The sequence below is a fragment of the Apus apus genome, chromosome Z (genome assembly GCF_020740795.1).
Source record: "Apus apus isolate bApuApu2 chromosome Z, bApuApu2.pri.cur, whole genome shotgun sequence".
Lineage (NCBI taxonomy): Eukaryota > Metazoa > Chordata > Aves > Apodiformes > Apodidae > Apus > Apus apus.
Genome location: NC_067312.1, coordinates 31,175,472 through 31,188,903, shown reverse-complemented (window position 1 = coordinate 31,188,903; position 13,432 = coordinate 31,175,472). Strand labels below are relative to the sequence as shown.

Here is a 13,432-nt window from a genome sequence, read left to right as displayed (position 1 = left end):
GCATTATTAAGACACCTAACAAACTCAAAGCGTGTACTCTGTTTCTAAATCTGTTTTGTCTGTCATCCTAAACAAAAAATATATATTACATGTATGACTCGCTAAGCAGAAGGACAGATAAATCTGCCCTTTAATGGCCTCTCAAAATGACAGTACCAAATGGCTTTGAGAAGGTCAAGTCTGATTTAAATTGTTGATGAATTTGAAGATAATTCACTAGAACTGAATATTATTGGAGAACACTGGTGTATACTGTGGTTTAGAGTCTAATGAGCATATTAGTGAGCAGTAAAAAATATTTTATTTTCACCTCATGTAAAATTGTAGAGCTACCAATATATCCAAATTTTCTATTAGTTCCTTTTTCTTTTATTGTGGCTGACAGGCAGTTGTTCAATTCTTTGATGCTCAGCTCTCTTGCAGTGTTTTTGATGATTTGTCACAACTGGTATCATTACAGAGTGAAGGTATTTTTGTACAATTCACTAACCAAAAAAAAAAAGAAAAAAGAAAAGAAAAAAAACCCCAGCCAATAACAACTTAAATCCACTGCAATAAGCACTCCAATTCAAAATGTCATTCTTTTTCTGATCTATTTTTATGTTGAATATCGGGTTTTATTGCCAAATACCTGAAAGCTAGATTGGAATCAAGCCACAGCTGTCAAAAATATAACATTTCTGGCTATTGAATCTGTTACATTGTGATGTTTCTCATGAAAATTTCATGGAGACCATTCATTCAAAGAGATTGTATGCATAAGGGGGATGGATAGAATTTAATTATCCTTATTAAATACAAGAAAGGAAAGCTCTTTACTACTCCATGCTATTAGTATTCAAGATAGATTATCTTTGTTGTATTGCACTTAAGTGTTTGCAAAAGGAACTCCAGGGTTTTCTGTGTGAGCCAAGTACAAAAGGAAAAGTCAGATCATAAAAATCCAGTTCTATTTCACAAGCCTAATCTTCTCTGTAACTCTCAGAGCAAAGGCTTCTTGTTTATAACATGAAACATGCCTTTCTTTGGGAAAAGGCTATAGTGAAGGCTTTTGATACTTAACCACTGGCTGGTAGAAATACTAGCTCTGAAGAGTTATGCCAACTTACTGGAGAATTGTGGTTAGTGTACCAGAGTAGTATCTATGTGCAGTTGTGTTGGAAGTAACTAGGTAGCTCACAGGCAACAGCAGGCCCCAGGAACTGCAAAGATTTATAGGATGTACTTGCTTGCTATACATTTTTCGGAAAAGTCTGAAGACTTCCCTGAAGCTATTTGAAAGTGACACATTTTTCATAAAAGAAAGTTGACCCAGAACAATTAATTCTAAATTAATTTTATTCCTCAGTCAATTGCATGTCAGTAGCCACCAATTAAGAAATTTAGTAAGGTATGTGTTTTATAGTTAGCATTTATCCTCTTTCTTTGATTTTTTTTTTTTTTTGCTTGTCCTCTTTGAACTGAAATAAGAGCGATTATTTTTCCATAAAAATATTGATACTATGTAAAGGAAAATGAAAAGCAAGATGCTGGTAATTCAAATAGGTTATTTTACCTGTGCTAACTTGGTTTTTGAGAAATTTCATGTCCCACTGTACTTCCAGTATTGCCTACTAGAGTGTATCATCTTAAGAAATAAATTTCTCTTGTTCAGCAGTTCTTAATATTTTGCTATTGACTACACTAGGGTGAGGATTTTGGACCAAAACACCATCTGAATGTTTTCATTGACACAGTTGTATTCACTCGAGATCATTGTGAATGTCCTGTCAGTTTAACTTTGATATCTGCATAGATCTAATATTTAGAGTTTCTCAGTACTTTGTAATCTTATATGCATTCATCCTCATAGCACTTCTCTGTAGCAGTAAAGGACTGTCATACCCATCTTATAGATGGCCAACTGATGCACAGGGACACAAAATGTTGAGATCAACAGCACATAGGTAGCAGTAAGAAGAGTAAGAAATGTAAGTCAGGTTTCCTACATCCCTGGCAAAATCTTATGCCACGTGGTCTTACCTCATTATGTACTTGGCTCATGTAAACAAAAGGAGTTTTTCCTGTTGTCAATACACATGGTAGTTCAATGTTCCACATAAAATAATGACTCTCACAAGCAGGGCAACATCGATGTTGTAAAGTACTATAGTGATAATCTAAGGATTATGCACTACGCACAGTATCTATGCCAATTTAATGCATTTTATAAGTTAGTAGTCTTTTTTTGGTGAACTTTATATTTTGTATCAGCATTTTTATCACTGTACATTACCTGACCATATGTTTTTTGCATCAGTTCTTTGCATACAATTAGGACATCTTTGAACTTAAACACAGTAGTGATTGGTGCTTTCATGAGTTACTATGTAACTCATGTAAAATCCTTCAAATCCTACATTTCATTTGCAGAGGATCAAATTCCCCGAGGTTTCCCCACCATTGATATGGGCCCACAGCTGAAAGTGGTTGAACGAACTCGTACAGCTACCATGCTATGTGCAGCCAGTGGCAATCCTGATCCCGAAATTACATGGTTCAAAGATTTCTTACCTGTTGACACAAGCAACAACAATGGACGCATCAAGCAGTTACGCTCAGGTAGGGTCTTGTTACTGTTTCCACTAATGCCCAGAGTTGTTCTCTCTCACCTTTTCTTTCTCTTCCTTTTTTATCTATTTTTTTTAATTATTATTATTTTTTAATATAGGTAATGATTTCTCTTCCTTCTCTCTTTCCTGTATTACTAAGTGTGTTGTCCATGTCTGTGATGTTGTCATAGCCTTTTCTAGAGTCTGCCTCTATGTGTTTTGCAGCTTCTGTTTACTCCACATTGCTCACTGCTGTGACTGTACTTTTTGATAATTTTTTTTCTTTACTGCTTTTTGCAGTACTTGATGGATCCATTTTCTCCTCTTTCTTTCTTCTTTCCTTTTTTATTTTTGGTTGTTTGTTTTGGGTTTTTTTTTACAAATTTATTTCAACATTGGACTTCATTCAGAAATTGCAAGGAGTACCAATGGTTATATTCATCAAAAGCAAAACCTACATTAGACACTTCAACTAAAATTTAGAATGTGTTTTGTGCTGTCTTTTCCACATTTGACTCCACTAAAGATTAGCCAGTTTGGACACATCTTTCTTCTCACAAATACATAAAACACAAAACTTTTTCCCATGCACAATTATAGATTAAAAATAAAATTTAAAAAAAAAAAAAAAGAGTAAATAAATCTTTGGGTAATCCATGGAATAATTTAATATTTTTTTCCAACACATTTAGCCACAGTAGTGTGCGCCCATGCTAAAGCTTTATGAATCCTATATTTTCTGGATCTACAGAAGTCTGCTTTTGGCGTAGAATCCAACTTTTGTTGCTCTCTCTCTCTTTGCCCCTTGCACCTCCCTAGCAGTTCTTTCACTCTCCTCCTGCCCTAGTTTGTTCTTTTGCACTGTTTAGATTTTTGGTTTTTTTTAAAGCCCTCTAAATTTATCAAGTTTAAAGCTTGTCCCTAAATAACATAATTGGGATATAATGAGATTTTTTCTTTGGCAATTGTAGTAGATATTGTTGTAGAATATAAGTTGTTTAATCACGTGTCTTCCCAGAATTTTCAGCTTTTGACCTGTCCTGTGATGTTAAATCGTCTTGTTAACTGACTTTTTGCTTGTTGTCAGCAGAACTGTATAAATTAACCTTCTGTTAATGTAAATTAAGAATTAATTTTTTCACATGTGACATAGATTATTTAGTATATAAAGCTTTAACTGAAAACGTTGTACCAAATTATAAGGAATATAATAATATTTTTATGCTGTCTTTCTTCTCTCCGTATTTAAATCTCCAGAATCTATTGGTAAGTGCTTAGTTCTGAAGCGCACTTCACCCCCACTAATTTCCATATTCAGAGTATTATTATTATTATGATTATTATTATGATTATAATATTATTACTATTATTATTATTCTTAAAATGCATGGCATGCATTTTACTAACAGTCAGTGTAGTCACCAGATCCCTATAGCGGCGCACACGCACACCTCCACAGAAATGTTGTCTTATCAGTCATAGCAACACCTAAAAGAAACAGTACACATGTATCACATAGCTGTAGAACAGTAAATGCCATAATCCAGCCTAAACTGCAGTGTTTGTTTTGAGATAGCCTTCAGTGTATTTTTTTTATATATATATAGACATATATATATATAAATAAAATTTCCAATATTTTCCTAAACTACATCATACGTACAGTATTGTAAAGTTTCCTTTAAGTATTTGAGGCATATTTGATATATATCTATCCCTATATAGCCAATCATCTAAGAATTCAGATGCTATTCTGAGAATGGCAATGCAGCCAATTGTAGCCCTTGCCCTTTGTGGTACAATGCAACTTGCTTTTATAACTGGATAATACTACCTAATATATTCCTGTCTTAACAGTATAGTAATTCAAGTTTCTCTTAAGACCTTATTTAATTCTGTAAATCTAATTTGATTCTTCTTCCAAAGCCCTAGCCTCCTTCTTCTCGTACTAATGCTTCTTCTTTCTAATCTTATTTGCATTCATATTATCCACCCAGGTGGTACACCAATAAGAGGTAAGAGTGCTGAACTAACGTTCACAGAATGATCTTACTCATTCTTTCTGTCCTTTCATCCCTCTCATCTTTGTCCTGTTTTGTTGTTTTTTTTCCTTAAAAAAAAAACAACAACAGCAACAACAAACACCAAACCACAGAAATGTCCATCATCTGATTTATTTTTTTTTTCCTTTGTCCTGTTTGGTTATGATCAGTGACTCTCATATTGTGACCTTTCTTTCTGCACACTCCCTCTTCCTTTCCCTTTTATGTTTGTTCATTGAAGAATAAATAAATAATTAAATGAAATTATTTGTGATATGCTTCAAAGAAAGCATATCCAGGTCTTACGGCCGTAGCCCAGTCACAGCGTACCATTTGTCCCTCTTTTTTCTTTTTCTTCTTCTTCTTTTTCTTCTTCTTCTTCTTCTTCTTTTTATTCTTTTTCTTTTTTTTCTTTTTTTTTTTTTTTCCTTCCTCTTATTTTTGTCCAACTGCAGCAAAAAAAGATCATTTTTTTTCTTCCTTAGCTGTTCTTGTCCTGGACCAAAGCCAAGATGGTCTGGTGAACAGTAGCAGACATGCAGAAGACAACATGGATTATCTTCTTTTTTTGTATTATCTTTCATAAAAGGTTTTTATTTTTGTTCTTCTTCAATCCTTTTTTTTTTTCTTTTCACTTCCTAAACTTGAAAATTATGTGTCCCCCCCTAAAAAATTACAGATTTTTTTTTTCCCTTTATTGTGTTTTTTTTTTTTTCTTTTCTTTTTCTTGGAGTTCTCTCAGCTCTGGATTTTTGGACCTTCTAATCTGCAGGATTTGGAAATGAAAGGTTAATGACTTATTATTCTTGGTGGTATGTGGTATTGTTGGTTTTTGATTCTCTGGCAAAACTGTTTACTTCTTTTGTAATTCTTGTTTTGTATTTTTCTTGGGCTTTGTGACACCACACTGCTAATCCCACTTGTGGATTTTGATGGGTGTCTTGGGGGGGGGCCTTTCTGTGGTCCTCAGCAGTGGTTGGTTGGTTCTTCTTTGTTGGCGTAGACCATGCTTTTTAAGTTTTTTGTCTTCTAATTCAACTGCTCTTTGTTTTTCAGCAAACGTACTTTAAGATTGTAAGTTGTGAAAAATTGTCTTTCTTTTCTTACCAATCTGCATGTCTTAAGGGAGTTTTGTTTCTTTAAAAGAATATTTTGATAATTATAAATTACTAATGCAGTTTCCTTTTTTTTCACTTCAAGCAGCCTTTTTGATGTTGCTGCACCTTTTTTGGCTTTCTTCAGCAGAAGATTTCTTGAAGCCTGTCCTGCCATTTTTGCGAGTACCACCTTTTGTGCTACTTTTGTTACAAGACTGAAACAATGAAATTGAAATTTAAAAAATGTAATGACCCAACTACTTAATCTCTTTTGTTTTATTCAAAAGCCATTCTTCCTTGAAGCAGTCTCACCCATCTTCATTTTAATGGTTTAGGAAAGAGTATTGTTTAGAAAGGGGTTTTTTTTGAGATATGCAAATTGTTTTCCTCTGGTAGCACTGATGATGTGAAAAAAATAATCTCTTTGTTTTTTTCATTGCATCATTTTCTGTCTGTGCACCTTAGCAAGAGAGTGAACCGACGTTGAGTGGACCTTCGCATACAAGCTTTTCATGTTGCTAAGCGGTGTATTGTAATGGATATAAAAAACCTTCTCTAACCATCTCCTTGGCAATCTATTTTATATTCATACAGGTGCCCTCCAAATTGAACTGAGTGAGGAATCTGACCAAGGCAAATATGAGTGTGTTGCAACCAACAGTGCGGGTACACGCTATTCTGCCCCTGCCAATCTATATGTCAGAGGTAGGAATGACATAACCCTGGCATCCACTCTTCATTCAGGTTCAAGGTTAAGATGCTTTCAGGAGCTATACTGTTACCACCGTAATAATCAAATGTCATGGTAAATGTGTCAGTCTTAAAATTCATTTAAATTGTAGAGGAAGGTCTTGGGGTTTGTTTTGTTCTTTTAAAGCACTCTTGAGACCATTCTATCCTGTGAGTTAAGGTTTGTAAGTATATTTATACTTTTACATCTTGACTTCTGTTTTTCCTGCATTAAGTTAAATTGTGCTTTGCATTTATTTTGTTTTATTGGGTTTGTTTTGTTTTGCTTTTATTTTTGAACTCCTGAGGTGACTGCTCAGTGTGCTACTAATTATCTGAGTGTAATCCCAAGGCATTGAGGTGTATGCCTATCTGACCTCTGCTGTGTAACTGCAAAGGAAAAGCTTCTAACTTTATGATACGTATGCAGAGCACAACTGTATTTTCTTCTTTTCTATTTCTTCTTTATATATATGTATGTATATATATTTATGTATATTTAGTGTAAGACTCGTGAGTGTAGTCCTTCCAATTACAGTGGTCAATTGGCTGTATTTTTTGAGGAAATTGCCTGTCTGTGTTACAGGCGTGTTTGATAAGGAAACAAGTATATTCCTCTGCACAGTAGAATTAAGTGGTTAATTTTTTTTAACCTACAAAAGTATTCTCTTTGTTCAGCTAGAGAGAAATGCTTTGTTTCTGGCAGTATTCCCAATGGCTGGTTGATATAGCTTCCTGTACAACAAAGCCTATAACATACATACATACATACATATGTGTATCTATATATATGTGTGTGTGTGTCTATAGTATAAGGGGTGGGTGGGGTAAATAGGACTGAAAACATAAACAGCTGTAAACTTTACTATAGCGTGGATGACCTTACCAAAAATACCTAGCCTGATTTTGAAATTTTTTTTTAGAGCTGATTTTTCAATCAAGCTGATATGTTTTCATATGGTGTGTCTCTTTCTGCTAAATAAAAAAAATAAAAAAAAGGAAAACATTTCATAGTTACAACATCCACAGACAGTTATTAGATCTTTTTTTCTTTCTCTTTTCCTCCAACGTAGTGACTTTCCTGTACTGCATGAGGCATGTGTACCTTTTTATCCAAAGGAAAATTTCAAAATTATGCTAGCTATTGTTTCTAACACGTTGTAGCTGTGGAAAATGCTATCTTTTCAAGATGAGGTAGGAAGGTTTAATTAGTGCAAGTAGAGATGTTCACATAGCAGTTGAAAGCCTTGATATGGCCTTTTTACTCTCTTCTGTGTTTCCCTTGTTTTTCTCCTTTCCTCATTTCATTGTGTTCTGCATCAAACCCCCTACATCCCTCAGAGCTGCGAGAAGGTTGGTGTGTTTTTTACTTTTTACCCACCTTACGAAACTATTTATTAAACCAATAACAAAGAATACAAATGAAATGAATGTAGCTGCATTGTGGCGTTTTTTAAGTTAATGTTATGTTTAAGCAGAGAATGCCTTGGACATGGCTTTTGATAAGTGCTGGTATTTAACTGTTGTGCATGAGAAGAGAATGTACCTGGATGCATGGCAACCTTTTTAACTTTAGCACGAACGTCTAGCTCTAGCAAACTTGGTCAGTGTTCCTGCTTTTTCTTCCCTTTTACTTTCTTGTTTATACTGATGCCTGCTTTCCAAGGAATGGTTTCAGCAGTTGCTTTTTCTAAACAGCCCGCGCATGAAGACTAAACTCTCAGTTGTGTATAATGATTATGTTCAATACAAGAAATTCCTCATTGCCTGTCGCTTGCTTTGTGTGGCCTCTCTGAATTGGTTGCTTACAGATGTTCTGCTCTCTGCTTGTTCCCCTTCTGCCTGTCATTCGCTCATGAGGCCATTGCAGTAAGCCCCTTTTGAATCCATAGAAGTTCACAGAAATTTAATCAAACCCAGTAGAAATGTTTCAGAGCAATACAATTTTCAGTGTTTTTTTTAAAGTCACTTAGTCTTTAACTTTTTTTTTTCCTGAATTAAAGCTGTCCTAATAATTAGTTTCTATTAATCCCAAATAAGTACAGTTTCGAGTACATTGTCCAATGAAAGGCCTAAATACAAACCTACCTCTCTCAGCTACCTCTCTCTCTTCCACCTCCCCCACACATGTGCACACCACTGAGAATATTTGAAGCAGGAACACTGATCTGTTATTGCCTGGTAAATTTCTCGGTGTTGTGTTTGCTTAAATATTAACTACACTGTTAGTGCAATGTCCTGCTATGTGTTTAAGGCTGCCACCCTTGCTATCAATACAGAAATGTCTAATATTATCAATCTGTATAGTTTATTTTGCTTTTCCTTAACTGTGAGCATAGTGGAACCCTGAATGTTAAATGTTCTGCTATTTTCCCAGTGGCCTTTCCTAACAGTTGCTTTTTAACCACCTAAACTTAATCTGATTTCCTTATTCCTTAACCTCTGTCCTCCTCTTAAACTCCTGTATCTGTCAGTCTCCTATCTCCATCTCTTACAAGTTTTCTTTCCTCACACAATATATTTTTTTCTGATTTCTTTTTCTTTCTGCAGTTTTTAGTCAGACATTTCCCTAAGCATGATTCTCTATTGATTCTGTCATTTGCTTGCCTGCATGACCAAATCCAGTACTTTGTACTGGCTTTGCCTACTCTTTCTGTGACTATATATGTATGTATATATAAATATATATATATGTGTGTATATATATATATGTATACATATGTATATATATGTGTATATATTTCTGTGTATATATACACACATATATATATATATACTTGTATCTGTGTGTAATTATTTTTTCTATGTTTGTTTCAGTGTTAGTGTGAGGTCTTGACACTGCATCTACTTTGAGTCTGAAAGCAAATGAAATTGCACTTTCAATGTACTATAGGCAATGTGTTCGAGGACTGTGATGTGACAATGTGGTCTAGCACATTTATTAACATCACCTGGAAGCACGCAGCATTGAAGTCAGTTTTGGTATTAAACCGAAGCATGCTGCTGACCTTCCAGTTTTCTTCTGTGCATATATATATATATATATATATATAATGTATGGACATATAAAATGCATTCGTATATATATATTTGTGTATGTGTGTGTGCACACACAATTGTGCGTGTGTATATCTTTTGCATGGTGTTTGTGTGTTGTTAGTCAGTTAACTGTGGGGCCCTTATAGGTCTGAATCAGCCTTTGTATGAATGTGCCTAATAATATCCTCGAGTAAATATAGAATAATTTACATTGTGTGCAGACAAGATTCTTGTTAAGTCTTGTATTTCTTTTATGCATATTTTCTGGCAGATCAGAATAACATGTTAAAATGTTAAATTGTGTCTGTACACTGCATGTAGTCTGTATGCAAGACTCAGTTTCTTTTTTTGTATATGTTATTACCTTTTTTGTGTTTTGTTCCAGTTCGACGCGTCCCACCGAGGTTCTCTATTCCCCCCACCAATCATGAGATCATGCCTGGCGGGAGCGTAAATATCACGTGTGTTGCGGTGGGGTCCCCAATGCCATATGTGAAATGGATGCTGGGAGCAGAAGATTTGACACCTGAGGATGATATGCCAATAGGGAGGAACGTCCTTGAGCTTAATGATGTCAGGCAGTCTGCAAACTATACTTGTGTTGCTATGTCTACCCTTGGAGTTATAGAAGCAATAGCACAGATAACTGTCAAAGGTATATCCCAAGCACATATACTTGGACATATTTCAGTCATTTGTTCCTTGCAGTATTCTGAGCAAGTATGTTGCACTGAAAGGGTATAAATACCTCTTGCAGTCTTAAATCAATAGGGTAAATATTCCAGCCAATCATTGGCATAAGACAAAATACAGATTCATACTAATAAGTAAGTTAATAATAATGTTCCATTATTCTCCCATGTCTGGTGTCCAGCATTAATTTCAAGTAAATGAAGGATCTTGTTGCATATGCTTGTCAACAGTAATTTGATTTTTACAGTTGCTGGGTGTCCCAAGTGTCAGGTTGATTGTGTATTTGGAAACCAGAGGTTCCATAATTATCTGAAAATTAAACTGCAATGGTGCACTGTTTATCTTTAAGAATCCTCTTGTGCGTATGTTTACATGATGTATTGTAAAAGTCGGTATCATTAATTTATATCAAATAAACCTCGCAGTATAAATTTGAAGATATTCTAAGAGATTTCTGGAGTAAATAATAATTGCCAAGAGCTTGCTCTGAACAGATCACACCTTTCCATTTCAATCTTCCTGGTGTTTTTTTGTTGATTGATTTGTTTTTTAAGCTGTTTTTGTAGTAATTAATGTCTCCTGTTCCATAGTGCTAACTGTATATTTTGACGTTTATCTTTAGCCTTACCAAAACCTCCTGGAACACCGGTGGTGACAGAAAGCACAGCAACAAGCATAACATTGACTTGGGATTCTGGAAACCCTGAGCCAGTTTCTTACTACATAATTCAGCACAAGCCCAAGAGCTCCGAGGAGCCATATAAGGAAATCGATGGAGTGGCCACAACACGCTATAGCGTGGCTGGCTTAAGCCCGTATTCAGAGTATGAATTTCGAGTAGTTGCTGTAAATAACATTGGGCAAGGGCCACCCAGTGAGCCTGTGTCAACAAGGACTTCAGAGCAAGCACCTTCAAGTGCACCACGCAATGTGCAGGCTCGTATGTTGAGCTCTACTACAATTTTGGTACAGTGGGAAGAACCTGAGGAACCTAATGGACAAATACAAGGTTACAGAGTTTATTACACCATGGACCCCACTCAACATGTCAACAGCTGGATGAAGCACAATGTGGCTGACAGCCATATTACCACTATTGGAAATCTGGTACCCCAGAAAACGTATTCTGTGAAGGTTCTTGCTTTTACTTCTGTTGGGGATGGACCACTTTCTAGTGACATTCAAGTCATCACTCAAACAGGAGGTAAGCTAGCAAAAAAAACAGAATATGTGCAAAAAAATAAAATATTTGCAGAAATTTTGCAGAGAGAGAATTTTAATTTAAAATGTTGAAAAAACTTCCTTTCAAGAATAGCCAGTTAATTCAAGCAGCTTTTGAAGATAACCTTTTCTCAGTTCCACAGTGCAAGTTATCATTGAAGAGTGGAAATTACACCCTTATACTTTCACTTATTTTTTCATCATTCTCAAGAAGATTAACTGAAGTTTAACTGAAGTCTCAGGGAGACCTTCCTCCTGGAGGTGGCCAAATTTACGGCTTCTATTTGACAGTGCTCTGCGTACCAAAGTTGTTTGTCAAGCAGGTCTTCACAGCCTTCTTTGGAGGAGGTAACAGGAGTTACCTGTGTTGGTGGGTTTTTTTTAGGTGATGTGTGGTTCTTATTCTACATCACTCTAGTGAATCTTGCTTTTAAACATCTGAAATGTGTGTGTGCTGCATGTGTATTCAAATAATTGGTAAGATTCTGACAACACATGAAACTTGAAAGCATTAAAAAAACATCAAACCTTTCTGTAGGTTCAAGAAAGCAGAAATTTACACTTTGGATTTATAAATCAGATCCAACTTGGCCCTCCATAGTGCATACCACAAGATCACAATTTTTTTATGTTTTCAGTTAGGTTGCTTTGTTTCTGTACAGGAGTTTTAGATCTATGAATTAGTTTTATTAGCAAAGTACAAGCAAGCATAGTGAAAAGCATTGCAGGGTATTTTTCTGAAATCAAAAGCAAGAAACTTTGCTGAAGCTGCACTGCAGAAAATGTTTTATTGTAGCAATAAGAAATAAAAGCTCCTTTTTCTAGCAATTTAGAGAGCTATATGAAGTATTACTGTAGGTCAATGATTACCTAGAAATTTTATATAATACTACTTGAATTTTTTTAGCACTGGAGGGTTTCCTGTTGAAGAATTTAGCATGCCTCAAATTGTTAAAAAATGTATCTTGAAGTGTAAATTAGGAGAGTTACGTTTCATGTGCTTTCTACTTCTGTGTTTTACCAATATACATTTAATAAAGAACAGAAATGAAATATTGTCGTGGAGCTTTTCTAAGGGTTCTGTTACACAGTTCTCTAGGTGTTAACTTTTTTGGTACCTCAGCTGAGAAGTTACTAAATGAACTTTTTTATACCCTCTAGTGGTACATTAAAATGTGTCTTTGTGGACATGCAAATGTAAATATGTACACCAGAGTTTAATTTGGGCAATTATAACCTTTCTCAGGGACTAGTTTTTATATTGACATCTGCCTTCTTTTTGAATCCATGTTCAAAAAAACTTTTAAAGGAGAAGGCTATTCATCTGTGTTTTCACTTACAACCATAAATCTTTCAGATTAGCAAGAGTTTGTCAGTAGCTTCCCTAGAGAAGGATGAAGCAATTGAAATAATGAGCACTAAGGCTCAGCTCAACTGGATCAAGCTACATTACTTGCTGAGGTCACATCAGAAAAACTCTGTTTATTAAAACCTTTATAGAACTTGCCATTAAATGTGCCTGCCTGTTTCTGATTTCCATTGCAATCTTAAGTAATTATTATGTTTCCAGTGCAGGAGGGATTCTCAATACGTGTTTTCAACTTCATAACTGAATTGATTTTATGTTGTTTATTTCTGACTATGCGAAAAATCAAAATAAACCTAAAATGTACCATACAGGAGGTATTTTTAAGCGCTGATACTTGTCCTTGAAATACGAACATTTTAAGTCAAAAAAGGGGAAAATAGCTAAGAACGTCTAGTGTAGTACTGCAGTTTAGGTTATATTTAAAACTCCCATATTTCTGTCCAGCATTTTCTCTTCAGTGAACACTACAGAATAAAATGCCCTCCTTGCCCTCCCCTTCCAGATTTGCTGTAATGTAAATCTGAATATGATTGTTGTGGTTTAAGTCACTCTCCACCTAAAACTCATTAAAATATAGTATAATATGAATTACCATTTAAAAACAGTGAAAATGAACTTGATGGAAACATATGTAAAAGAGCAGAAATAGAA

At 35.0% G+C, this 13,432-nt stretch overlaps 1 protein-coding gene across 33 annotated transcripts in view; it reads left to right on the top strand.

The window, feature by feature from the left end:
• The window catches only part of PTPRD (protein tyrosine phosphatase receptor type D), a 397,759-nt gene that overhangs the window by 241,049 nt on the left and 143,278 nt on the right, over positions 1-13,432 (top strand). For 15 of the 33 annotated variants that reach the window (XM_051642279.1, XM_051642273.1, XM_051642277.1 and 12 more), the window contains exons 5-10: positions 2,413-2,601; positions 4,589-4,606; positions 6,325-6,435; positions 7,801-7,812; positions 9,884-10,153; positions 10,814-11,395. In XM_051642279.1, the coding sequence (XP_051498239.1) occupies positions 2,413-2,601; positions 4,589-4,606; positions 6,325-6,435; positions 7,801-7,812; positions 9,884-10,153; positions 10,814-11,395 (1,182 nt within the window). The remainder of the gene's footprint in view (positions 1-2,412; positions 2,602-4,588; positions 4,607-6,324; positions 6,436-7,800; positions 7,813-9,883; positions 10,154-10,813; positions 11,396-13,432) is intronic. The other 18 variants (XM_051642281.1, XM_051642270.1, XM_051642269.1 and 15 more) reach the window with 3 other exon arrangements.